Consider the following 20792-nt stretch of genomic DNA (forward strand, 5'->3'; position numbering starts at 1 on the left):
TCTCGCCTGCTGTTAATATGCAGCAAAAAAATTTTACAGACATGGTTTTGTCTTAGCTGAATCGTAGTGGTAAAACTACAAGAAACAATATTATCCATTACAATATTTCTTTAAGCTAAATGTCAAGAGTTACGAATGAAAGTATTCAGAGTTGTATACTTTACATCTGATGAACTGTAATTCATGCTGTTTTGTTATTGAAATAATTCTAATCAAATACTGAATAAGAATGGTGGCATTTATTGCTGAGTATTCTACCCAATCATATTACCTTTGGATACAGTCCTTCAAATACAGTCCTTCCAGTTAGCATCTTAAAACAATAAATGCATCTTTAAAAGAAAACAAAACAGTTTATGCAAATCTACAGCCTAGACATGAATTACATTGTCATCGTAAACTTCATTACAGCTGAATCCGTGTTCATTACATTCATTCTATGATCTGTTTGGGAACATTTTAAAGCAGACACTTCTTTTGGTCATATAAGTGAAAAATGGATCCTGAACAAGATGCATAACATGACATCGTAATGTCAGTAACAGTGCATTCCTCATCCACCCATTGTAACATCAATACAGGCAGAAGAGTGAAATGTTCATGACTACCACAAGGCTGAAATATTACATCCTCGTCATAGATGTGACAAACCTCTCAACTGCAAATGTTTGTTCACAGTTTCATCATTGATATCAAGTATGTATTTAATGGTCATAATTCACAGAGTAACACTCGATGTAACTTTACATTGATTTATTAGGTGTTTTTTGTTTCTAATGAATTATTAGAGCCTGGAGTTGTCCCTGACCACGAGAAACTGGATACTAGCTGGGACTGCTCAGGGGGGGTGGCACACCTGGCTGCTCAAATAAATAACGTTCCGGAAAGGATTACACTGCTATTTGATCTCATACAGCCAGAAGTAGTTCTCTCCAAACAGCCTTTGTCAGCATGGGGAAACAGCTACAGGAGTGTACTCCACCAAGGTTAGTAGTAGAGTTAACACATTAACAGGAACCAACATAAACAGAATCAAATAGGATGTGTGTGTGTGTGGGTGGAGGGGATATGAGATAGGCCTATACATTGATGTACTGAAATCAATATAGTGTGCTTGTATACACTGTTGTGATGGATAGCATGTTTCAGTCTCCCTGGGTGTCTTGTTCCTTCGTACACTCAGGCTCTTCTGCTCTTTCCTCTGAGGAAGCCTCTCCCCTCTCACACAGCCACATACCCTGCTCCTGGTTCTCACAGCCCTCCTTCACCTCTCCCTCCTCCTGCCTCCTCTCCCGCTCCAGCATCCTGTAGTTGTAGACGTTCATAACAAAGAGGAAGAGTCCTGCGAACACCATCACCGCTCCACACATGAGGTACAGGTACTTGTAGTCACCAAAGGTGTCCACCAAGGCTCCTGCAGGGAAGCAGAAATGATACGGAAGGTTAAACAAAGTCTCTGTTCCCTTTTTCCGATCAAAAGTTCAGTTATAGAAAGTATAGTTAGACAAGATCGCCACAAAAATCCCCCCTGCTTATAGTATCTTTCCATCAACAGGTTGTTATGGGTTTAGGGAAGCCTTTCCCCATCTCGCTCCACGAGGTGAATCAGGAGGTGTAACATGGGTATGGTTTAATGTGCTTTTCAAACTCTGTTCTGTAGAGAAGAAGATAGGACGATCCTACTGGAGACATGCAGGAAATAACATGGAGCCATTACACCTGGCCACGCTCCACACTGCTCTCTGGGAAGGCAATTTTGTCTGCTGCACAAGAACGAATCAGGAGTGTGGCCATGCCCATTCTGAAAACGATCAAAACCTAGCCCGCTTCAGAGGAAAAAAAGTGACAAATGTAGTTTATATCAGATTGGAACCATAAGCTTTTTGAGCCTCCATCCTCCCCTGGATCGTTCTGCAGTCCTCCCCATCTCACTCAGCCTCCACGGTGTGTATCTAATTATCTGTCAGTCCACCCCTCCGCCTGTGTATACTGTATAACACTCTGCAGGGTTATGAATGTCAGATGTTTGTCGGATCTGCTAAATTGATTAACGAAGGTGAAGATCATCTGTGACAACAGTGTACTATCCCAAGCTGTACTATGGGGAGTTTATGGTCATTGACTAGTGAATACATTTAGAAAGTTTTTTTACAGCTGAGCACCACAACATGATTTACACCCATAAACTTTCTATGCATCTAATCTAACTTACATGTGTTGTACAAGGAGACATTGCCTTTGATTGAGCTCTGCATTTAAAACTTTTATAAGAGTATTTATCTGTAATGGACTAATGTCTGGCAAACTCAGTTACTAATGGTCAATTACTGAGTCTGACATAATCAACAATCAACAACACTAAACACCCACTATACATAAACACAAAGTTAGGTTGTTAAATGGAGGGGCAGTTTTCAGGTTAGGTAAACCAATTAAAAGACTGTTCTTAATGAGTAAATTTTCAATGAAGCTGATATGGACGGGGCCATTCATTTATCTCTCTCTTTCATGTGTGTGTGTGTGTGGGGGGGGGGGGGGGGGGGGGTCACTTTTCCCATGGTTCAGTATAAAGGGAGGGGATGGGGGGGGGGGGGGGGTCACTTTGCCCATGGTCCAGTATAAATCAGCATCAGGGCCATGGTCTGATTGAGGGTGTTCTGTCCTGTGGGCATATGCAGATAACCGTCACCCTAATTAAGGCAGCCCTTGATTGGCTGAACGGTAATTAAGTCCATCTGGCGTAGTCACCTCTTTTCTAAATGCATATTCATGGCTTCCAAGTTACGGGAGTCTGATGAGTGAAGTGAGGTCTGAACTGAGATTCCATTAAACACGAAAGCAAAAGGATAATTACACCAATTACATCACTTCCTCCTAATTAGGCTGACCCCCGGGTTAGGGCAGAGGCACGGCGCAGCACAACGAGGCTGGCCGTAACGAGGAGACTTGTAATGGGAAACGTAAAGGCTCTCTGGAGAAGAATGCTCAACGTGCAGAGAGATGCATTTGCCTCCATTAAATGAGCACCTCAGAACGGGGTCGCTCAATACAACCAGGAGGGCTATACATTTACACCTCCTTAAAACTCTGCAGATGAGAGAGAAGCATAGGAATGACTACAAAAGGATCCTACCCACCTGACAGACAAGACCATAGGATCTCTATGGACTAGGCAGAACACCAGTTTGTCTGGGGAAGAGAAGTGTGTTCTACCATTTCAGAGACTGAAATGAGATTATCTCCAGGAGAATTTGTATTATGTATTATTATGAAGCCCACAGGTTGTTCAAAGACCATAAGCAAGTTCACTTCCATGAAAATGTGTTATTTAACAGTTTGGGCTGAGCAGAGAATGGTAACATTATTAGTTCTCCTCTGTGCTAAATAACATCAAAGTTGACTGTAGAAGATTACGTTTTGAAAAGTTGTGCTATTTCAGGGAAATATGGGGGGAGAACTAACCCTTTTTGATAACACACAAAAAAAGCATGAAAGCAAATGGTCCTGTCAGAATAATCTTACACAATGATTCCTAATCAGTAGTAAGCTATTATGTGGAAATGCCTCATCTGAAACCTTAGAACCAGAGAGAGATCTATGACATTGTTTTCATAGTAAAGTCTACTAGATTGTGCTTGCTAATTAGGATTTGGGGTTAGAGTCAATCACTTACAGTGTATCTTTAATCTTCCATGAACGTATCGTCAGCTAATCAAATTAAGTTGGGAACACTGCAATGGTCAAATGTTTCTGGAACGCCAATAACTAACTCTCCAAGCTTTTGTTTGCAGCCAATGACAGTAGAGGTCTAATGGCCTTATACTCTAGGCCGAGGGGACCTGGGAAAGAGAGAAGGGAAAATAGACAGCGAAAGAGTCGCAGAGAGACCGTCATTACCCTTACGGCTTCTTAGCTCCGAAAAATGTTCCATAATTTGCGTGGAGGATGAATCCTCTAGCGGGCGTGCCCTGAAAGCCGGAGCGGCCCGGCTTATTTACAGCAGTAAATAACCGTGACCAATTACTGCTTTTCTCTAGGAGGGCCGTGCGCTCCAGGCCGCCCTGCTCACCGATGATAATCCAATTCTACTGGAATGTCTTACAATAATGACACCCTGGAAAGAAGTTGGGCTCCACTCCACCACCATACAGGCCGTGACAGAGGAGCAGAGTGAGAAAGAGAGCAACAACCGACTAGCTGCTTTTTCTGCATCAAATAAATAAATGTAAAAAAATGTCTACGTTTTCTAAAGTAGGACTCCTCCTTCTCTCAAGTGCATGTGTAATACTGGGATAGTACTGAATGCCATGTACTGAACGACGATGGAGAGGTGATCTTAGAAGAACTGGAGTGAGAGTGGTGACTCGAGTAAAATAGTGCTTGTCCTTTTGTCAACAGGTTCTGTTGGCTAAAGCCGTTAGCTGTCTATGAGCTGTATGTGTATTGACTCTGGAGAAGGAGGGGGACTGTGGGCTGTGTTCAGTGTGTAGGCTTACCTCCTATAGGTGGTCCCAGGAGCACGGGGCCGCACTCTATGATGGTGGCCAGTCCCACTGCACTGGAGAACCGCTGAGGCCCCACCAGGTCCATGAGTGTCTCAAACAGCAGGGCACACACCATGCCAAACGCTATACCAAAGAACACTGAGTAGGCCGCCAGCCCCCAGTACCCACTGGCCAAGGGGCACAACAGGTGGCACATACCATTATAAATTATGGCAAAGCTGAAGAAGTACTGGATCCTGGGCCTGATCCACTTAGTGTTAGCTATCAGCCCAGTCCCCGGCCTGGCAAACATGTCCACGAAGCCCATGATGGAGAGGAGGAAGGCGGAGGAGTACTCATCAAAGCCATGGCTCCGGGCGTACGGGGCCAGGAACACTACAGGGGCGAAGAAACCAAAGAACATCATTGTGTTCCCTACGATGTAGATCAGAAAGCCCCTGTGCTTGAAGAGTGAGAGGTCCAGAAACTTGTTGAAGTTTTCCATACAGCCTTTCTCACGCTGTGTGTTGTGTCCATTCACCTGGGCCTCAGACTGGTCCGTGGGAGGTTTCTTGGGGAATCCGTTTGTCTGCGTGAGTTGGCCTCCAGTTGGCTTTGGACAAATGGGCCTCATGAGAGAGCCGGCAACACAGCAGTTGAGCAGCAGAGCTCCCAGGATGAAGAAACTGCCCCTCCAGCCAAAGTGGTTAAACAGGAACTGGTTGATAGGTGCTAATGTACAGAGGAAGACTGGACTTCCTGCCATGGCCAGCCCATTGGCTAATGGCCTCTTGACCTGGAAGTACTTCCCAATGATTGTGAGGGACGGCTGGAGGTTAAAGGAGAGTCCAAACCCTGCAGGAAATACAAGAGAGGAGAGTAGTTACGTTCACATGTCACATTTTCAGAGGATACAATTTAAAACGACTGGTACTACAGGATTAAATGAAGACCATTCTACTTTGTGCACATTAAGGTTCCATCTCATTTCACATTGCCAACTAAAATCTCATTTGAGGAAGCTGGAACATTTTCAGAATTTTTTTCTACATTTTAATGGCAAATTAGAGACTCCAGGTAATTCATTCACTACCACCTCCTTTCCCCAAAATCCAATTTAGTAACATTTCAGCCTGTAAATGAGCATCTTATTCTCTAAATGAGTCTCCACTTTAAGATGAAGAGCTCCAGGTAGCAACCTCGACTGAACCATTCCATCATTCTAACGACTGCTAAATGTCTGCTGCTCACAATCCCCCACTGAACAATGCCCACTGAGCTACACAAATTCCAAAGCCTTGTTTTAGTTCACAGATATAAATAGTTCTCAGTATGCATTCTTCCTTGATTGAAAAGTACATGCTAACACAAGGCTTAATGCAAGGTAGATATCCCAGCTCCACAGGGGATTTTGATTCGTTTTCATCTTCATTGTTTTAAGAGTTTTGGTCAACAATTATCTCTGTCTCAACTTGATTGAACTGGGATGCTCTTTAAAGCACAATGATTAGAAATAAATACTCCTTGTATGTGTTATTTGTCTCTGAGGTGGTACAGAGGGAGGACATCTCTTCAACTTAACTGGTTGTTGCATACAGAAATAATATATCATTGACATAGGTATTCACACCCCTGAGTCAAAACATGTTAGAATCACCATTGACAGCAATTACAGCTGTGAGTACCTCTGTGTAAGAGCTTTGCACACCTGGATTGAACAATATTTGCACATTATTATTGTTTTTAATCTTTAAGCTCTGTCAAGTTGGTTGCTGACCATTGCTAGACAGACATTTTCCAGTCTTGTCATAGATTTTTAAGCAGATTTAAGTCAAAACTGTAACTAGGCCATTCAGGAACATTCAATAGTGATATGTTATTAATGAATGCTTCCGCTCAGTGTTTGAGATCAATTGACAGCCTTTATGATGGAGCATTGAGATGTATTTTAAAACTGCAAAACCCCTTATACACCACTGCACCTTATATACCAGGGTTGGCTGGCATTCTTTAGTCACTCGTATGCTCAGTCACTGGTATACTTGTATTTACAAAGCCATTTTGGGTTTATTACCATTTTCTTTGGGCATTTCTATTGTTCAGAAATGTGGTGGGTACTCTCTTCGTTCGCAAGACTTTATCCTGCTAACTGTTCCAAATGTCCGAACTGAATTTGGTAAAAGGGCTTTTATGTACTCTGCACCATCGGCTTGGAACTCCTTACAAAATACTTTTAAACTTGACCTGTCAATGTTTTTAATTTGCTGTTTTATGATTTCGTTACACTTCTGTGATTTCTATGGTTTTTACTAAATTACATGTAGTTTTTCACGTTGTCAGTCTGTAATGGGGTAATGACTTGGTGCTGCCTATCTTGGCCAGGACGCTCTTGAAAATAATATTTCAAATCTCAATGAGCCCTTCCTGGTTAAATTTAGGTAAAACAATATATAATAATAATAATCTTGGTAAGCAACTCCAGTGTATATTTGATCTTGTGTTTTAGGTTATTGTCCTGCTGAAAGGTGAGTGTCTCCCAGTGTCTGTTGGAAAGCAGACTGAACCAGGATTTCCTCTTGCCAGTGTTAAGCTCTATTTCCTTTTTTTTTTGTATCCTAAAAAAACTCCCTAGTCCTTGCTGATGACAAGCATACCCATAACATGATGTAGCCACCACAATGCTTGAAAATATGAAGAGTGGTACTCAGTGAAGTGTTGGATTTGCCCCAAACACAACACTTTGTATTCTGGACAAAAAGTTAATTTCTTTGCCACATTTTTTGCAGTTTTACTTTAGAGCGTTATTGCAAATAGGAAGGATGTTTTGGAATATTTGTATTCTGTACAGGCTTCCTTCTGTTCACTGTCATTTAGTTTAGTATTCTTGAGTAACTACAGTGTTGTTGACCCTTCCTCAGTTTTCTCCTATCACAGCCATTAAACTCTGTAACTGTTTAAAAGTCATCATTGGCCTCATGGTGAAATCCCTGAGAGGTTTCGTTCCTCTCCGGCAACTGATTTAGGAAGGACGCCTGTATCTTTGTAGTGACTGGGTGTATTGATTTACCATCCAAAGTGTAATGAATAACTTCACTTTGTATGTGTGGGGTACAGAGATGAGGTAGTCATTCAAAAATCATGTTAAACACTATTATTGCACACAGAATTAGTCAATGCAACTTATTTTGTGACTTGTTCAGCAAATGTTTACTCCTGAACTTATTTAGGCTTGCCATAACAAAGGGGTTGAATACTTATTGACTCAAGACATTTCAGCTTTGAATTTTTGTCATTTGTAAACATTTATAAAAACATAATTCCACTTTAACATTATGGGGTATTGTGTGTACGCCAGTGACACAAAATCTCAATTTATAATAATTAAAATTCAGGCTGCAACACAACAACATTTTGAAAAAGTCAATGGGGTGTAAATACTTTCTGAAGGCACTGTACGTGTATGTGAGAGAGGGATGTGTGTCTTAGTGTGTCTCAGTGGGCCAGGGCAAAGAGGAGAGGATAGAACACAACACAAATCCCTCCTCCCTCTATTAATCCTCCAGGCCTGCAGCTCAGTGGCTGGTTAATGAGTCTCGCTGGGTGGCGTTTGGCAGCCACTGCCATGTGGGGGCCAGGACGGTAGCCTGTGGGAGAGAACAGGGAGCCCTGGTAAACAGTGCTCTCCTGGAACCAGAATGGCACCATTCTAATTACACCTGCGCTGCCCCCCCCCCCCCCCCCCCCCGCCACCCCCCCCCCTCCCCCCTCCAGTGCACCGGACACAACCCAGAGGCTGAGACTCCCTGGCCTGAGCCCAGACAGACAGCACGCCAGCCCAGCCAGGGAGACCAGGGCCACCCAGAGAGGATGTGTAGCCCCATAGGAGCACCGCCAGGGCTAGTTGAGGGCTGGGGGAGAGCTGGTTGAGGGCTGGGGGAGGGCTGGTCTATCGGCAGGGTAAACAAATCTAAGCCCGTGTCGAGACTGGTTCATTTACACAACACATCGTCCCAGATGTCTTTCCTGAACGCTTATATCTAACGTTGTGTTTTAGGTATAATTAATCAACTACATTATCTTCAATAGGACCACAATTAGAATTATTTAGGTTCACACATTTAGAACATACAGTAAACTTTTGGATTAGGCCTACAGAAATAATTATCAAAGTTGTCTTAGTTGTCAACTTTCCTTCAGTTAAAAACAATAGATTTTTGTTACTGTTGAGTATGATTTGGCGCACACATAAACATAAAATCACAAAACAAGACACGTCAATCAAATGTATGAAATAAGTGGGTACCTCCAATGATTCCTACGCATATGTACAAATGCGTAATGGTATTGCCGAAAGAAGCAGTTACCATAGCAACGCCACACATCACTCCACCAGCTATGACCACAGGCCGGCTTCCATAGCGATTCACCAGAATACTGCTGATAGGTCCTGCAAAGGAAAAGAGTGAGAGAGTAGAGAGGAGAAGGGGAGAGAAAGTGTCAGTCTTAGGTTCATGGATAGGCAGTTGACACCCGACCGGTAGATCTCTACCAAAACCTAACCCTTCATCCCTATTCATTACCCATAACGCACTGCCGGTCAAATATCCATACATAGGAACTCATGTTTAAAAGGGCTTGAAGGGGTAACTGATGTTCTAAATAGTTATCTTATCTACATAAGCAAAGCAAGCCAGTGACTCATGAGCATTTCTCCTGACAATGTTCCCGCAAAAACAGCTAGTGTGAGTGATCAATCAGTAATTAAAGAGCCTTCTATATTCGGTCTCTCTTTATCCTTCATTCATAACCCTGCCACAGAGAACACGTAGAACAGTCCTTTAGCATCACACAACGCTAAATCATTCCCCGCAATTCATTAAATAAAATAAAAAAGAGGGAGCATCAATCAAGAAAATATGTAGGCTGCCACGATTATTGAAATCTCAACATGCTGCCTTTCTAGTCAGTGCTAGAATGACAATCTGCAAGGAGGGTGGGTGATAATTGAAAATTCCTAGTAAAAAAATAAGCGGATTAGTTTGGCAGACAGCGGCTATTTCAATCGCAAGTTTACGACTGATGATTAATCTGAATAAAATAATGGTGTTATTTTTACTACTCTGAATCCATTCTCCAAAATTGATTACATGTGTTAAAAAACTAATTTTAAATAATTGTTGTTTACTTACATAGCTCGTGATTTATAAAATTTTAAAAAACTAAAATGTAATTTAAAAAAAATCAGATCTCTAGTATACGGAAAGTATTGAGAACCATTGACTTTTTCCACATTTTGTATTAAATCGTTTTCCCCCTCATCAATCTACAAACAATACCCAATAATGACAAAGCAAAACAGTAAGACAATTTTTTAATTCATTACGAATAAAAAAAACTTAAATATCACTTTTACATAAGTATTTAGTCCCTTATTCAGTATTTTGTTGAAGCACCTTTGGCAGCGATTACAGCATCGAGTCTTCTTGGGTATGACGCTACAAGCTTGGCACACCTGTATTTGGGGAGTTTCTCCCATTCTTCTCTGAAGATCTTCTCAAGCTCTGGCAGGTTGGATTGGGAGTGTCGCTGCACGGCTATTTTCAGGTCTCTCCATAGATGTTAAGTTCGGGCTCTGGCTGGGCCACTCAAGGACATTCAGAGACTTGTCCCGAAGCCACTCCTGCATTGTCTTGGCTGTCAGCCTATGGTCATTGTCCTTTTGGAAGGTGAACCTTCACCCCAGTCTAAGGTCCTGAGCGCTCTGGAGCAGGTATTCATCAAGGATCTCTCTTGCTCCGTTCATCTTTCCCTCGATCCTGACTAGTCTCCCAGTCCCAGCCGCAGAAAAAACATCCCCACAGCCTGATGCTGCCACCACCATGCTTCACTGTAGGGATGGTGCCAGGTTTCCTCCAGACGTGACGCTTGGCATTCAAGCCAAATTCAGACCAGATAATCTTGTTTCTCATGGTGAGAGTCCTTTAGGTGCATTTTGGTAAACTCCAAGCGGGCTGTCATGTGCCTTTTATTGAGGAGGGGCTTCAGTCTGGCCACTCTACAATAAAGGCCGGATTGGTTGTGTGTTGCAGAGATGGTTGTCCTTCTGGAAGGTTCTCCCATCTCCACAGAGGTTCTCTAAAATAACTCTGGAGAGTGACCATTGGGTTCTTGGTCAGTTCTCTGACCAAGGCCCTTCTCCCCTAATTGCTCAATTTGGCCGGGCGGACAGCTCTAGGAAGTCTTGTTGGTTCAAAACTTCTTTCATTTAAGAATGATGGAGGCCACTGTTCTTGGGGACCTCATATGCTGCAGAAATGTTTTGGTACCCTTCCCCAGATCTGTGCCTCTACACAATCCTATCTCAGAGCTCTACAGACAATTCCTTCGACCTCATGGCTTGGTTTTTGCTCTGACATGTACTGTCAATGGTGGGCACTTATATAAAACAGGTGTGTGCCTTTTCATATCATGACCAATCAATTGAATTTACCACAGTTGTAGAAACATCTCAAGGATGATCAATGGAAACAGGATGCACCTGAGCTCAATTTTGAGTGCCATAGCAAAGGGTCTGAATAATTATGTAAATAAGGTATATTTTTTATTTTTAATCAATTTGCAAAAAATTCTAAAAACCTATTTTAGCTTTGTCATTATAGGGTATTGTGTGGAGATTGATGAGGGACATTTAGTTTTAAATCCATTTTAGAATAAGGCTGTAACGTAACAAAATGTGGGAAAGGACAAGGGGACTGAATACTTTCCGAATTCACTGTATATTCTGACAATGACCTTGACGTAATACGTCCTGTAAAAGCAGCTGTACAGGTTCAAAGAATAAATCAAATTCTCATTTTATTTCCCTTTGTTTTTTTAATCAAACCCTGCTTCTCATCCCGTCCCACAGGTCCAGCAGAAGTACACCATATCAGGTCTTATTTCCCTCTTTTCATTGATGAAAAATGCTATGTTTAGTAGTGGCAGCATAGATATTTTAAAAAATACACTTGTGCATGTACAAATCTACAACATACCGCAATAATTTCTGGAAAAAAGACATGTAATCTGAGCAGTGCCCTAGCTAGAACAGATTCATCCAGCCTAGCAAACCCCAGTGAGGATAGGGACTAGTGGTATGTATTGCATAGATCACATCCTCCCAGTTCCTGTGTTACTTTGGGGTTGCATCCCAGACATCACAATTTTCTCTCCCATTATAACTTTATCACTCTGGCTCCCTAAGTCATAGGTCCCCTGAAATGCTGTCACGTTTGTCCCATAGGGACTTGGTGCGAGGCCCAAATGTGCTGAACCCATGACTGATATATTTTCCCTGTCTTTTTTCAACTGGGTGACATTGCGAAAGCTGAGCCAAGGACAATATGATAAAGCCATGTGCCTCTGCCACCGAGAACAGGAATATTTCACAGGATTCTCTGTGCTGGTGACTGCAGGTGAGTCAGGCTCCCTGTCATCTTTTAACCTTGCAGCCACTGATTGATTTATCTCAAACTTCAATTGGATCATTCTATTATAATATCTCAGTGTCATCTAATGAGTCATGTAAGGTGCCTAATCGTTAATAAATTCAGGCCCAGGCGTTGAGTAACAACAGTGATTTCTAAGACGGTAGTTTTTTCTTATTGTGACATGGAACACTCATGTTGGTCATTCATCACACCAGGTCCCATCAAGGCTTGCGGCACAGACTGACAATTGTGAATATAAATGCTCATGCAAACAGAGCAAGGGTAAACAAAACAAAAAACAGCATTTTCAACTGACAGACAGTCTATATATTTGTGCCCTGGATCAACACTCATGTTGGCCAACTGAACATGCCCCAGGGTGAATCCCCTGCCGCCTCACGTCCCCATTCATAAGTGAAAGAGTGGCTTTGTTTAAATACACAAATTTGTGTCAGGTGTAAAAATCACATGACTAACCTATGCCAAGCCCTTCCATATAAAGCCTAACACTAGGCAGCAAGATGCAGCCACTGGTCAACGAGTTTCTTTAATTCAATATATTTACGGGTCTCCAAAATGAGAGGTTGCTTTGTGAAAGCTCATTAGAGTAAAGTAAGACAGCAAGCTTCTTATTCTATGCTTACTCTATCAGCATGATAAAGTCGGTTGCAATTGCTTGGCTTTCATCTCAAATAGCCTACTACTGTATTTTCTTCAACTAGTAGACTTACTAAATAAACTACAAACATCTATGTATTATTCAGGGATAATAACATCTAACTTTAGAGAAGAGTCTGATGACTGCACAAAGACTTCACTTCTTAGGCTGTCATAGTCATTTGAACACAGTAGTACTCATTCTTCTTGATTAGTTCCAGCTGTTACACTCAGTCCTCACATGCAAGATACAGGCCTACAATTTGGGGATGAAAAAAACAAGCATCTGCAAAGCTCCATACAAGACATGCATCCGTTAATACAATCTGTGCATTGTGGTCCTCATGTGACTTGATGCTGGCTCAGAGCTGCTTGATTTCATGAATGCCTACTCACCACCGGCATACATGGCTGCCAGCATAATGGAGGAGATCCATGCTATCTGGCTGTAGGAGGCACCGAAGATCAGCTGGATGTCTTTGAAGAAGACTGTGAGGGCTTTGGGGAAGGCATATGAGAAGCCAATGGAGATGAAGGCCCCAAACACCACGACCCAGCCCCAGCCCCCGTCTGGGGGGATGTACCCCAGAGGAGATTCTGGTGCAGGGGACATGTTTCTGTCGATAGAAAAGAGGATGATGATGAAGTTCACAATCCGGATCAAAGTGTTTCATGACAGCAAAAACATGATCTTGAATATACCTTTTTTTTAGGTACACACATGAATCACTACAGAGAAAAACAGTCAAATCATCACTTTATTTCCCCAAACCATAATTGTTTGGCCCAGGTATTGTCTCTGTTTGGTATTTACACACATTTAAAGTGACAAGTTACTACTGTCACAGAGAGGAGCATACAGGCCTAACCTCGTTTGTGATTTGATTAGTTTCAAGTCATGCTGTTGAGTGTATGGGCAGTTTTCCTGTTTTGTCATTAACTGAGACCTCCAAGAGCTATTTATAATCTGTCAGAAATGTCCAGTTGATCAACATATAAGCTAGGTAGGTAAGTTAGGCTAACATATTGAACTCTTGTAGACTAGTTATCATGGCCTGATTACGTGCCTTGAGGCCTCAACCCCCAGGGAGCACCAAATGATTTTTTTGAGATCATATAAACACATAAGACAGGTCATGAACTGCAGAAAATGTGTAGAATTGCAAGAAATTAGCTTTTAAAAAATGTATCTGCCAAGAGGGGTGTGAACAGTTTGGGGTTTCATGGGTTGTGAGGTGGGGTTTGTTCCTACGACATTAACTGGCAAATCCATCTGGACTTTTGCAACCTAGGGCATTAGTGTGACCGGACCTTCCCAAATAGTATTTGAGAAGCCATGGGCTATACAATAAAACCTTTGATGCATAGGCTCATGCTACACATATTTTTACTCCTGGTTCCAAATGAAAATGTTGTATAGGAACTGTACATTTTTTCAGATTTTTCACATTAAAATATATGCCATATGAAAACGATTTATTTCAAAAGTTTAACAAACCATACAACTCTATGCTAAATGAACACTTTTCACAATTTAGACTGACCATTTTACAAAAACACATTTACGCGAAGAACAGATGCAACGTTTAGTAACTGAATTTCTGTCAAATCTCCCTCCGTTTTTTATGTGACCATGGTTTCAAAAAAACTATTGAAAATCTGCTCAGAATTAAGATTCAAATATGTCTGCAGAAAGAATGGGATGTCAGCTATTATAATGACACCTTGGGTTTAAAAAAAAATCTATTTTGGTTATGAACTACAGTAAGTGAAGTAGATTTATACCCAGGAACAGAACTGCAATTATGGCATGTCATCATTAGTCCCTGATCTGTGCTACACAGAAATGCATAATGATGGTTATAAAAAAATAATACATTTAATTTGTATAGCGCTACTGAATATATAAAGTACTGTGCTGAACTGTACTCAAAATCTTTTAACTTTACTGTACTCTCCCAATTTGTGAAATATAGCGTCTATGATTGGTTCAGATTTGGTCGGGGGTGAGGGTAGAGACAGCAAGAGACAGAGAGAATGTTCTCCAGACTGTTTTCACACTTGTGTTGACCACCAGATGACTGAAAGAGAAAGAAAACAGTTATGAGCTGAACAAAACAGTATGCCAGTATGCCAGGGTAGACTGTAGCAGGTGACTCAATGGTGGTTTGTGAGACCAGTGTTAGGGGTAATGCGTTACAGTAATAATATTACTTTTTGCGGTGACGAGTAATATAACGGAGTTACTGCTATTTTGAGTAATAATATTACAGCTACTGATCAAAGAAATATGCTGATACTTTTGTCATCATTCCCTTCCAATTACAGTTAATGATTCAAAAAAATATTGGGGATTATTATTCCCTGTTGGCAAAATATTTAAAAATCCTCCACCCTAATTGTTTTTGTCCTATCATAAGGTTTTTGTTCACACACACACACACACACACACACACACTATAAACTGCTTTAGTTAGGGAGATAAAAACATTTTAGATGCTTCTGCAATTTGAGTGTCTCAGCGTGGAAGTACTCGTTGACCAGTGACTGCATCTTGCTGCCTAGTGTTAGGCTTTATACGGAGGGTTCAAACCCGGAAGGGTTCACTTCCTTGGCGGGAAAACAACTGTGGTGAACCTGGTGAGTATTACATTTTCATCATTATATGTTGGTGATGTGGGAAAGCATAACATGTCCACCCTGTTAAGCAAAAACACAAAAAGGCGTTCATTGAATTCCATAATTTCAAAATATATTTGTCAAACAATGCAAATTCCTTTTCAAGTGGCAGCCATTATCCTAGCTTCATCACGATCACTTGTCCACCCTACTTATCGTAAACCCTGTTATCCATGTACACGTAACAGGGTGGACATACACTCAATTAGGGTGGATAAATGGATATCTTGCAGTAGTGTGTTGCAAAATATGTGTTTTTGTTCATAAATTGTATTACATAATTACAGTATATTTAGCATGTATAGTATTTTAAGAATAAGTAAATATCAATTGAGTCAGGTCTTTCTGAAGGAATGGCACCTCCTCCTAGTGCAGCTGAAAGACAGCGGCAATACAGAGAATGATGTAATGCTGACCCAGAAAGAAGGAGAGAGTATTTAGAGAAATGGAGGAGACAGGGAAGAAGAAGACAATAGCTAAACTCAGTGACAGAGTGCAGAAAGGAAGGAATGGAGAGATTCCAAAAGGATACTCAGAGCCAGGGCCAAGGCTAGTGTGATAATGCAGTCCCAAACACCCCCCTCAACTCCTGAAAATCAGCCTGGGCCTTCAAGGTTAGAATATGTTTAAAATAAGGCATTTAAGATTATTAGTTGCTAAACTTTCTACTAACTCTAACCATAATCCCTAACCACAACCCATAACCCTAATCCCGATCTACTAAGAAATCCTTAACTTTATCTCTGACTCTACCTCTATAATCCTAACCATTCATTTAATGTGTTTTAGGCAACTCCAGCAAGTGGAACGCATTAGAAGAAAATAAAAAACACACAGTAGACTCCAAAAAGAGATTTTACAATCAGAAGTGGCAAAGGAGAGGAAAAAAAGGAAAAATACAAGAAGAGGTATGCAAGGACTAGGGGAGAACAGGCATCTGTATCGCCTCGTTCAACAGTCAAAGCATTGTTGAGACATCAAAATGTGACATAAAGTATCAAGAGGGCTCTTCTCTTTCACACATCTCTCATTAAAGATGTCAAAACAAAATACAGAAAAGTAAGGAAACAAGAACAAGCAAAACATTACAAATGTGACCTCTGTGAATATACTGAAGAAGTATTAACTTCAGAAGTATGCCCAGACGGTGTTGTGCTTTTCAAATAGGAGCGCGAAGTTGGAAGGGGACCTTTGCTCTTTTTTGACGAGGAAGAAAAGGAAGCAGAACAGAAACAGAAATCAAAAGTTAAGGATTACTTCCTCCGTGATGATGCAAACAAACCACCACACGACCACCACAAGTCTTTCAGCATGACAATGATCCCAAACACACTGCCCGGGCAACAAAGGAGTGGCTTCGTAAGAACTTCTCCTTAATGCAACCGCTGTGTCAGATTTCAAAAAAACTTTACAGAAAAAGCACACCATGCTATAATCTGAGTAGAGCGCTCAGAGCCCATTCATATATCAGCCATGTTGTGGAGTCAACATTAGTCAGAATAGCATTATAAATATTCACTTACCTTTGATGATCTTCATCAGAATGCACTCCCAGGAATCCCAGTTGCACAAACATTTTTGTTTTGTTCGATAATCTCCATCATTTATGTCAAAATAGCTCATTTTGTTAGCGAGTTCAGTCCAGTAATCCACATTCATAAAGTGTGTTCACTAGTTTCAGACGAAAAGTCAAAAAAGCTCTGTTACAGTTAGTAGAAACACGTCAAACGATGTATAGAATCAATCTTTAGGATGTTTTTAACATAAATCTTCAATAATGTTCCAACCTGACAATTCCTTTGTCTGCAGAAATGAAGTAGCTACCTTTCACGTGAGCGCGTGAGACTGAGACTGTGGCACTCTGCCAGACCACTCACTGAAAGAGCTCTTATGAGCCCCTCCTTTAGAGTAGAAGCATCAAACTCATTTCTAAAGACTGTTGACATCTAGTGGAAACCGTAGGAAGTGCAAAATAACCAATATCCCACTGTGTATTCGATAGGAGTTCAAAAACTACAAACCTCAGATGTCCCACTTCCTGGTTGGATTTTTTCTCAGGTTTGTGCCTGCCATATGAGTTCTGTTATACTCACAGACACCATTCGTTTGAATTTGTTAGAAACTTTAGTGTTTTCTATCCAAATCTACTAATAATATGCATATTCTAGCTTTTATGGCTGAGTAGCAGGCAGCTTAATTTGGGCACGCTTTTCATCCAAAATTCCCAATACTGCCCTCTACCCCAAAGAAGTTTAGCATGTCCCAGTCAGTTTAGGTCACCTAATATTATGAAATCTGAACATAAATGGGGGGCAATCAATTCACATATGGGATCCAGGGCACAGCGGGGGCTGAAGGGGGTCTATAACAAGCGGAAAGGTGAAAGACTTGTTTCTGGAAAGGTGGATTTTTAAAAGTAGAAACTCAATTTTTGGGGGCACAGACCTGGATAGTATGACAGAACTCTGCAGGCTCTCTCTGTAGTAGATTGCAACTCCGTCCCCTTTGGCAGTTCTATCTTGTCAGAAAATGTTGTAGTTAGGGATGGAAATTTCAGGATTTTTGGTGGCCTTCCTAAGCCAGGATTCAGACACGGCTAGGCCATTCAGGTTGGCGGAGTGTGCTAAAGCAGTGAACAAAACAAACTTAGGGAGGAGGCTTCTAATGTTAAAATGCATGAAACCAAGGCTTTTACGGTTACAGAAGTCAACAAATGAGAGGGCCTGGAGAATGGGAATGGAGCTAGAGGCTGCAGGGCCTAGGTTAACCTCTACCTCACCAGAGGAACAGAGAAGGAGTAGAATAAGGGTACGGCTAAAGGCTATAAGAACTGATTGTCTAGTGCGTTCAGGACAGAGAGTAAAAGGAGCAGATTTCTGGGCGCGGAAGAATAGATTCAAGGCATAATGTACAGACAAGGGTATGGTAGGATGTGAATACAGTGGAGGTAAACCTAGGCATTGAGTGACGATGAGAGAGGTTGTCTCTAGAGGAACCATTTAAGCCAGGTGAGGTCACCGCATGTGTGGGGGGTGGAACAATAGGGCTAGCTAAGGCAGTGCTGGAGGCTCTACAGTGAAATAAGACAATAATCACTAACCAAAATAGCAATAGATAAGAAAGATTGACATTAAGGAGAGGCATGTGTAGCCGATTGATCATAGGGTCCAGTGAGTAGCTAGGCGAGCTTGAGGTACGGCGATTTAGACAGCTAGCGGGCCGTGGCAAGCAAATGGGCCTTCGATGGAAGTGGGCCTTCAATGGAAGAGCCTATTGAAACCCCCTCGGATGGTTACGTCGGCAGACCAGTCGTGATAGATCGGCGGGGCTCCTTGTCGGCAGTAAAACGGTCCAGGTATTGGCAAAATAGGTACTGTAGCCCAAGAATTGGATGATGGACCTCTTCTGCTAGCCGGGAGACGAGTCTAGCTCCAGGCTAACTAACTGGTGCTTGCTTAGGGACAGAGACGTTAGCCAGGAGTAGCCACTCGGATAGCAGCTAGCTAGCTGCAATGTTCTGTTGTAAAGTTTCAGAGCTTGCAGTAAGAATCTGAAGATGTGGTAGAGAAAAAGCAGTCCAATATACTCTGGGTTGATACCACACTGTGCACACTGGCAGAAATTGACCAGGCTGAGGCTGGCTGATGTCCGAGTTAACGGTGATGACCGCTAACAGTGGCTGACTACTAGCTAGTTAGCTGGCTAGCTGCTTATTGGGGTTCTAGTGCTAAAGTGTAAAAAATTGCATATCCATACCACATTGGGTGAGGCGGGAGAGTATGTTCAGTCCGTAGATGGAATTTGAGATGAAAAAAATATGTGCGAAGAAAAATATGTACGAAGAAAAATATATACATGGGACAGGACAAGACAAACAGACGTTTGACTGCTACGCCGTCTTGGAATCAGAGTAACATGTATGTGTACATTTATTTTGCAACGCTTGCGCACACAGTCAGCATGTGAGATCCCTTTTACTTATTCCTAACATTTAGGATAGAAAATAGTTGAAAAATGTATATATGCCTTAAATTTTCAAAAATATAGACTCTTAGCTTTCATTTGAAACCACATTTAACATGCTCTATGAACTTCACGTTGGTGCTCATGGGTCCTTATACATGGAAATGTCCATTAGTAAATAGACTTTCAATATATGCTATTGTTGTAGATGGTGTAATTCCAATTGATTTGTTTATTTACTCTGCTTTTTAGACTCATAGGTTGCATGTTTTTATGTTGCTGTGTCAATCATTTCAACCTGGTCTCAAAGCATGTATTATTCTGTACGTACATCAGTGACTCTCCATTTAGTATGATATGTTTCGTAAGGCATGTACATGTTTGTAGATGTCCATTAGTCATTTCATATATGTTACGAATTACAACTGGTACAATATGTCACAAATTAGCAAAAAAAAGTATGTTACAAATTCTAACTATGTGAACTTTAGCTAGTTTGCTAACGTTAGCTAATATAGGGTTTAGGGTTAGATTTTGGAGTTGAGTTCAAGGGTGAAGTTTAGGGATAAGGATTAGCTAACATAGTAAGTAGTTGAACATTTGCTAATTAGCTAAAATTGTCCGGGAGAATCGAAGTCACAACCTTTAGGTTGCTAGACGTTTGCCCTATACACCCACACCAATCAACCAACCAACCATCCTACGTTTGTTTTTGCCTTAAGTAACCATACCAAGCGCACTAATTTGAGTGCACGAGATTTACGTGTACTATGTTATGTCTAGTATGAGACCAGGCTGATCATTGCTAAATTTAGTTTAATTCAAAAACTAGCCGTTGTACGATAGTTGCATCAAGACTACCTGATGAGACGCACAGAAGAACGTAAAGAATACGTTTTAGCGGTTTTCTTGTGAAGGTGCATCATCTCTCCAGATCCTACATATGGAGTCAATTTAAACATCCAAAGAAGGTGTTCATTTTAAGGAGCTAGCATAATGACCATTTGCGATACACCCAACAAATTCAGGAAGCCTCGAATTTGGTTGGTACACGTGGATATCCGACTCGGAGTGCACACATACAAGTTGAAGCGTTGAACATATTGGGTGCGAGACATAAAAACAATCTTACCTTGACCACGAAAATACAAAGCCCAGCACTTGAACTCCGAGGACAACCCTGAAAGTTTCTGAAACAAATTGATAGTACTTTTCAGAAGCTTTTAGACACGTGTCATCTCATTTCCCCCTGGTGGTTCATTGAATGAATTCGAACAGTCTACTCCCAAAAGGCTATGAATTTGATTTACTAGGCAATCGATTCTGGTCGTTTATATTTTATGCAGACCGACATTGATGGTCCCATCTTTCAATACCCAGGTCACTAGAATGTCCTTACTCAGTGACGTCATGTCAACTTGCTAGCTACATTTGTTAAATGTTGCAACTTTATCTATTGAAAAGGTACCAAATTGTTTTGTATTCATCACATGCTCCGAATTCAACTGGTGTAGACCTCAGTGAATTGCTTGCTTATGAA

At 41.4% G+C, this 20792-nt stretch overlaps 1 protein-coding gene across 1 annotated transcript; it reads right to left on the bottom strand.

Annotated features, from left to right (window-relative positions):
* Positions 1-220: 220 nt before the first annotated feature.
* On the bottom strand, positions 221-20662 carry LOC110527963 (monocarboxylate transporter 2). Its single transcript, XM_021609615.3, has 5 exons — positions 20385-20662; positions 13007-13227; positions 8788-8931; positions 4497-5339; positions 221-1414 (listed from the first exon to the last, which is right to left on the bottom strand). The coding sequence occupies exons 2-5, from the start codon at positions 13221-13223 to the stop codon at positions 1146-1148; spliced, it is 1473 nt and encodes a 490-aa protein (XP_021465290.1). The 5' UTR covers positions 13224-13227; positions 20385-20662; the 3' UTR covers positions 221-1145.
* Positions 20663-20792: the final 130 nt, after the last annotated feature.

Source organism: Oncorhynchus mykiss, chromosome 7, assembly GCF_057628025.1.
Source record: "Oncorhynchus mykiss isolate SJ-2025 chromosome 7, ASM5762802v1, whole genome shotgun sequence".
NCBI classification, from domain to species: domain Eukaryota; kingdom Metazoa; phylum Chordata; class Actinopteri; order Salmoniformes; family Salmonidae; genus Oncorhynchus; species Oncorhynchus mykiss.

Coding starts and splice junctions, on each gene's coding strand:
- LOC110527963 (XM_021609615.3), bottom strand. CDS start 13,223: ATGTCCCCTGCACCAGAATCTCCTCTGGGGTACATCCCCCCAGACGGG. Junction 8,932..13,006: donor GGCAGCCATGTATGCCGGTG/GTGAGTAGGCAT, acceptor TTTCCTTTGCAG/GACCTATCAGCAGTATTCTG. Junction 1,415..4,496: donor CCTGGGACCACCTATAGGAG/GTAAGCCTACAC, acceptor GCTTCCCTGCAG/GAGCCTTGGTGGACACCTTT.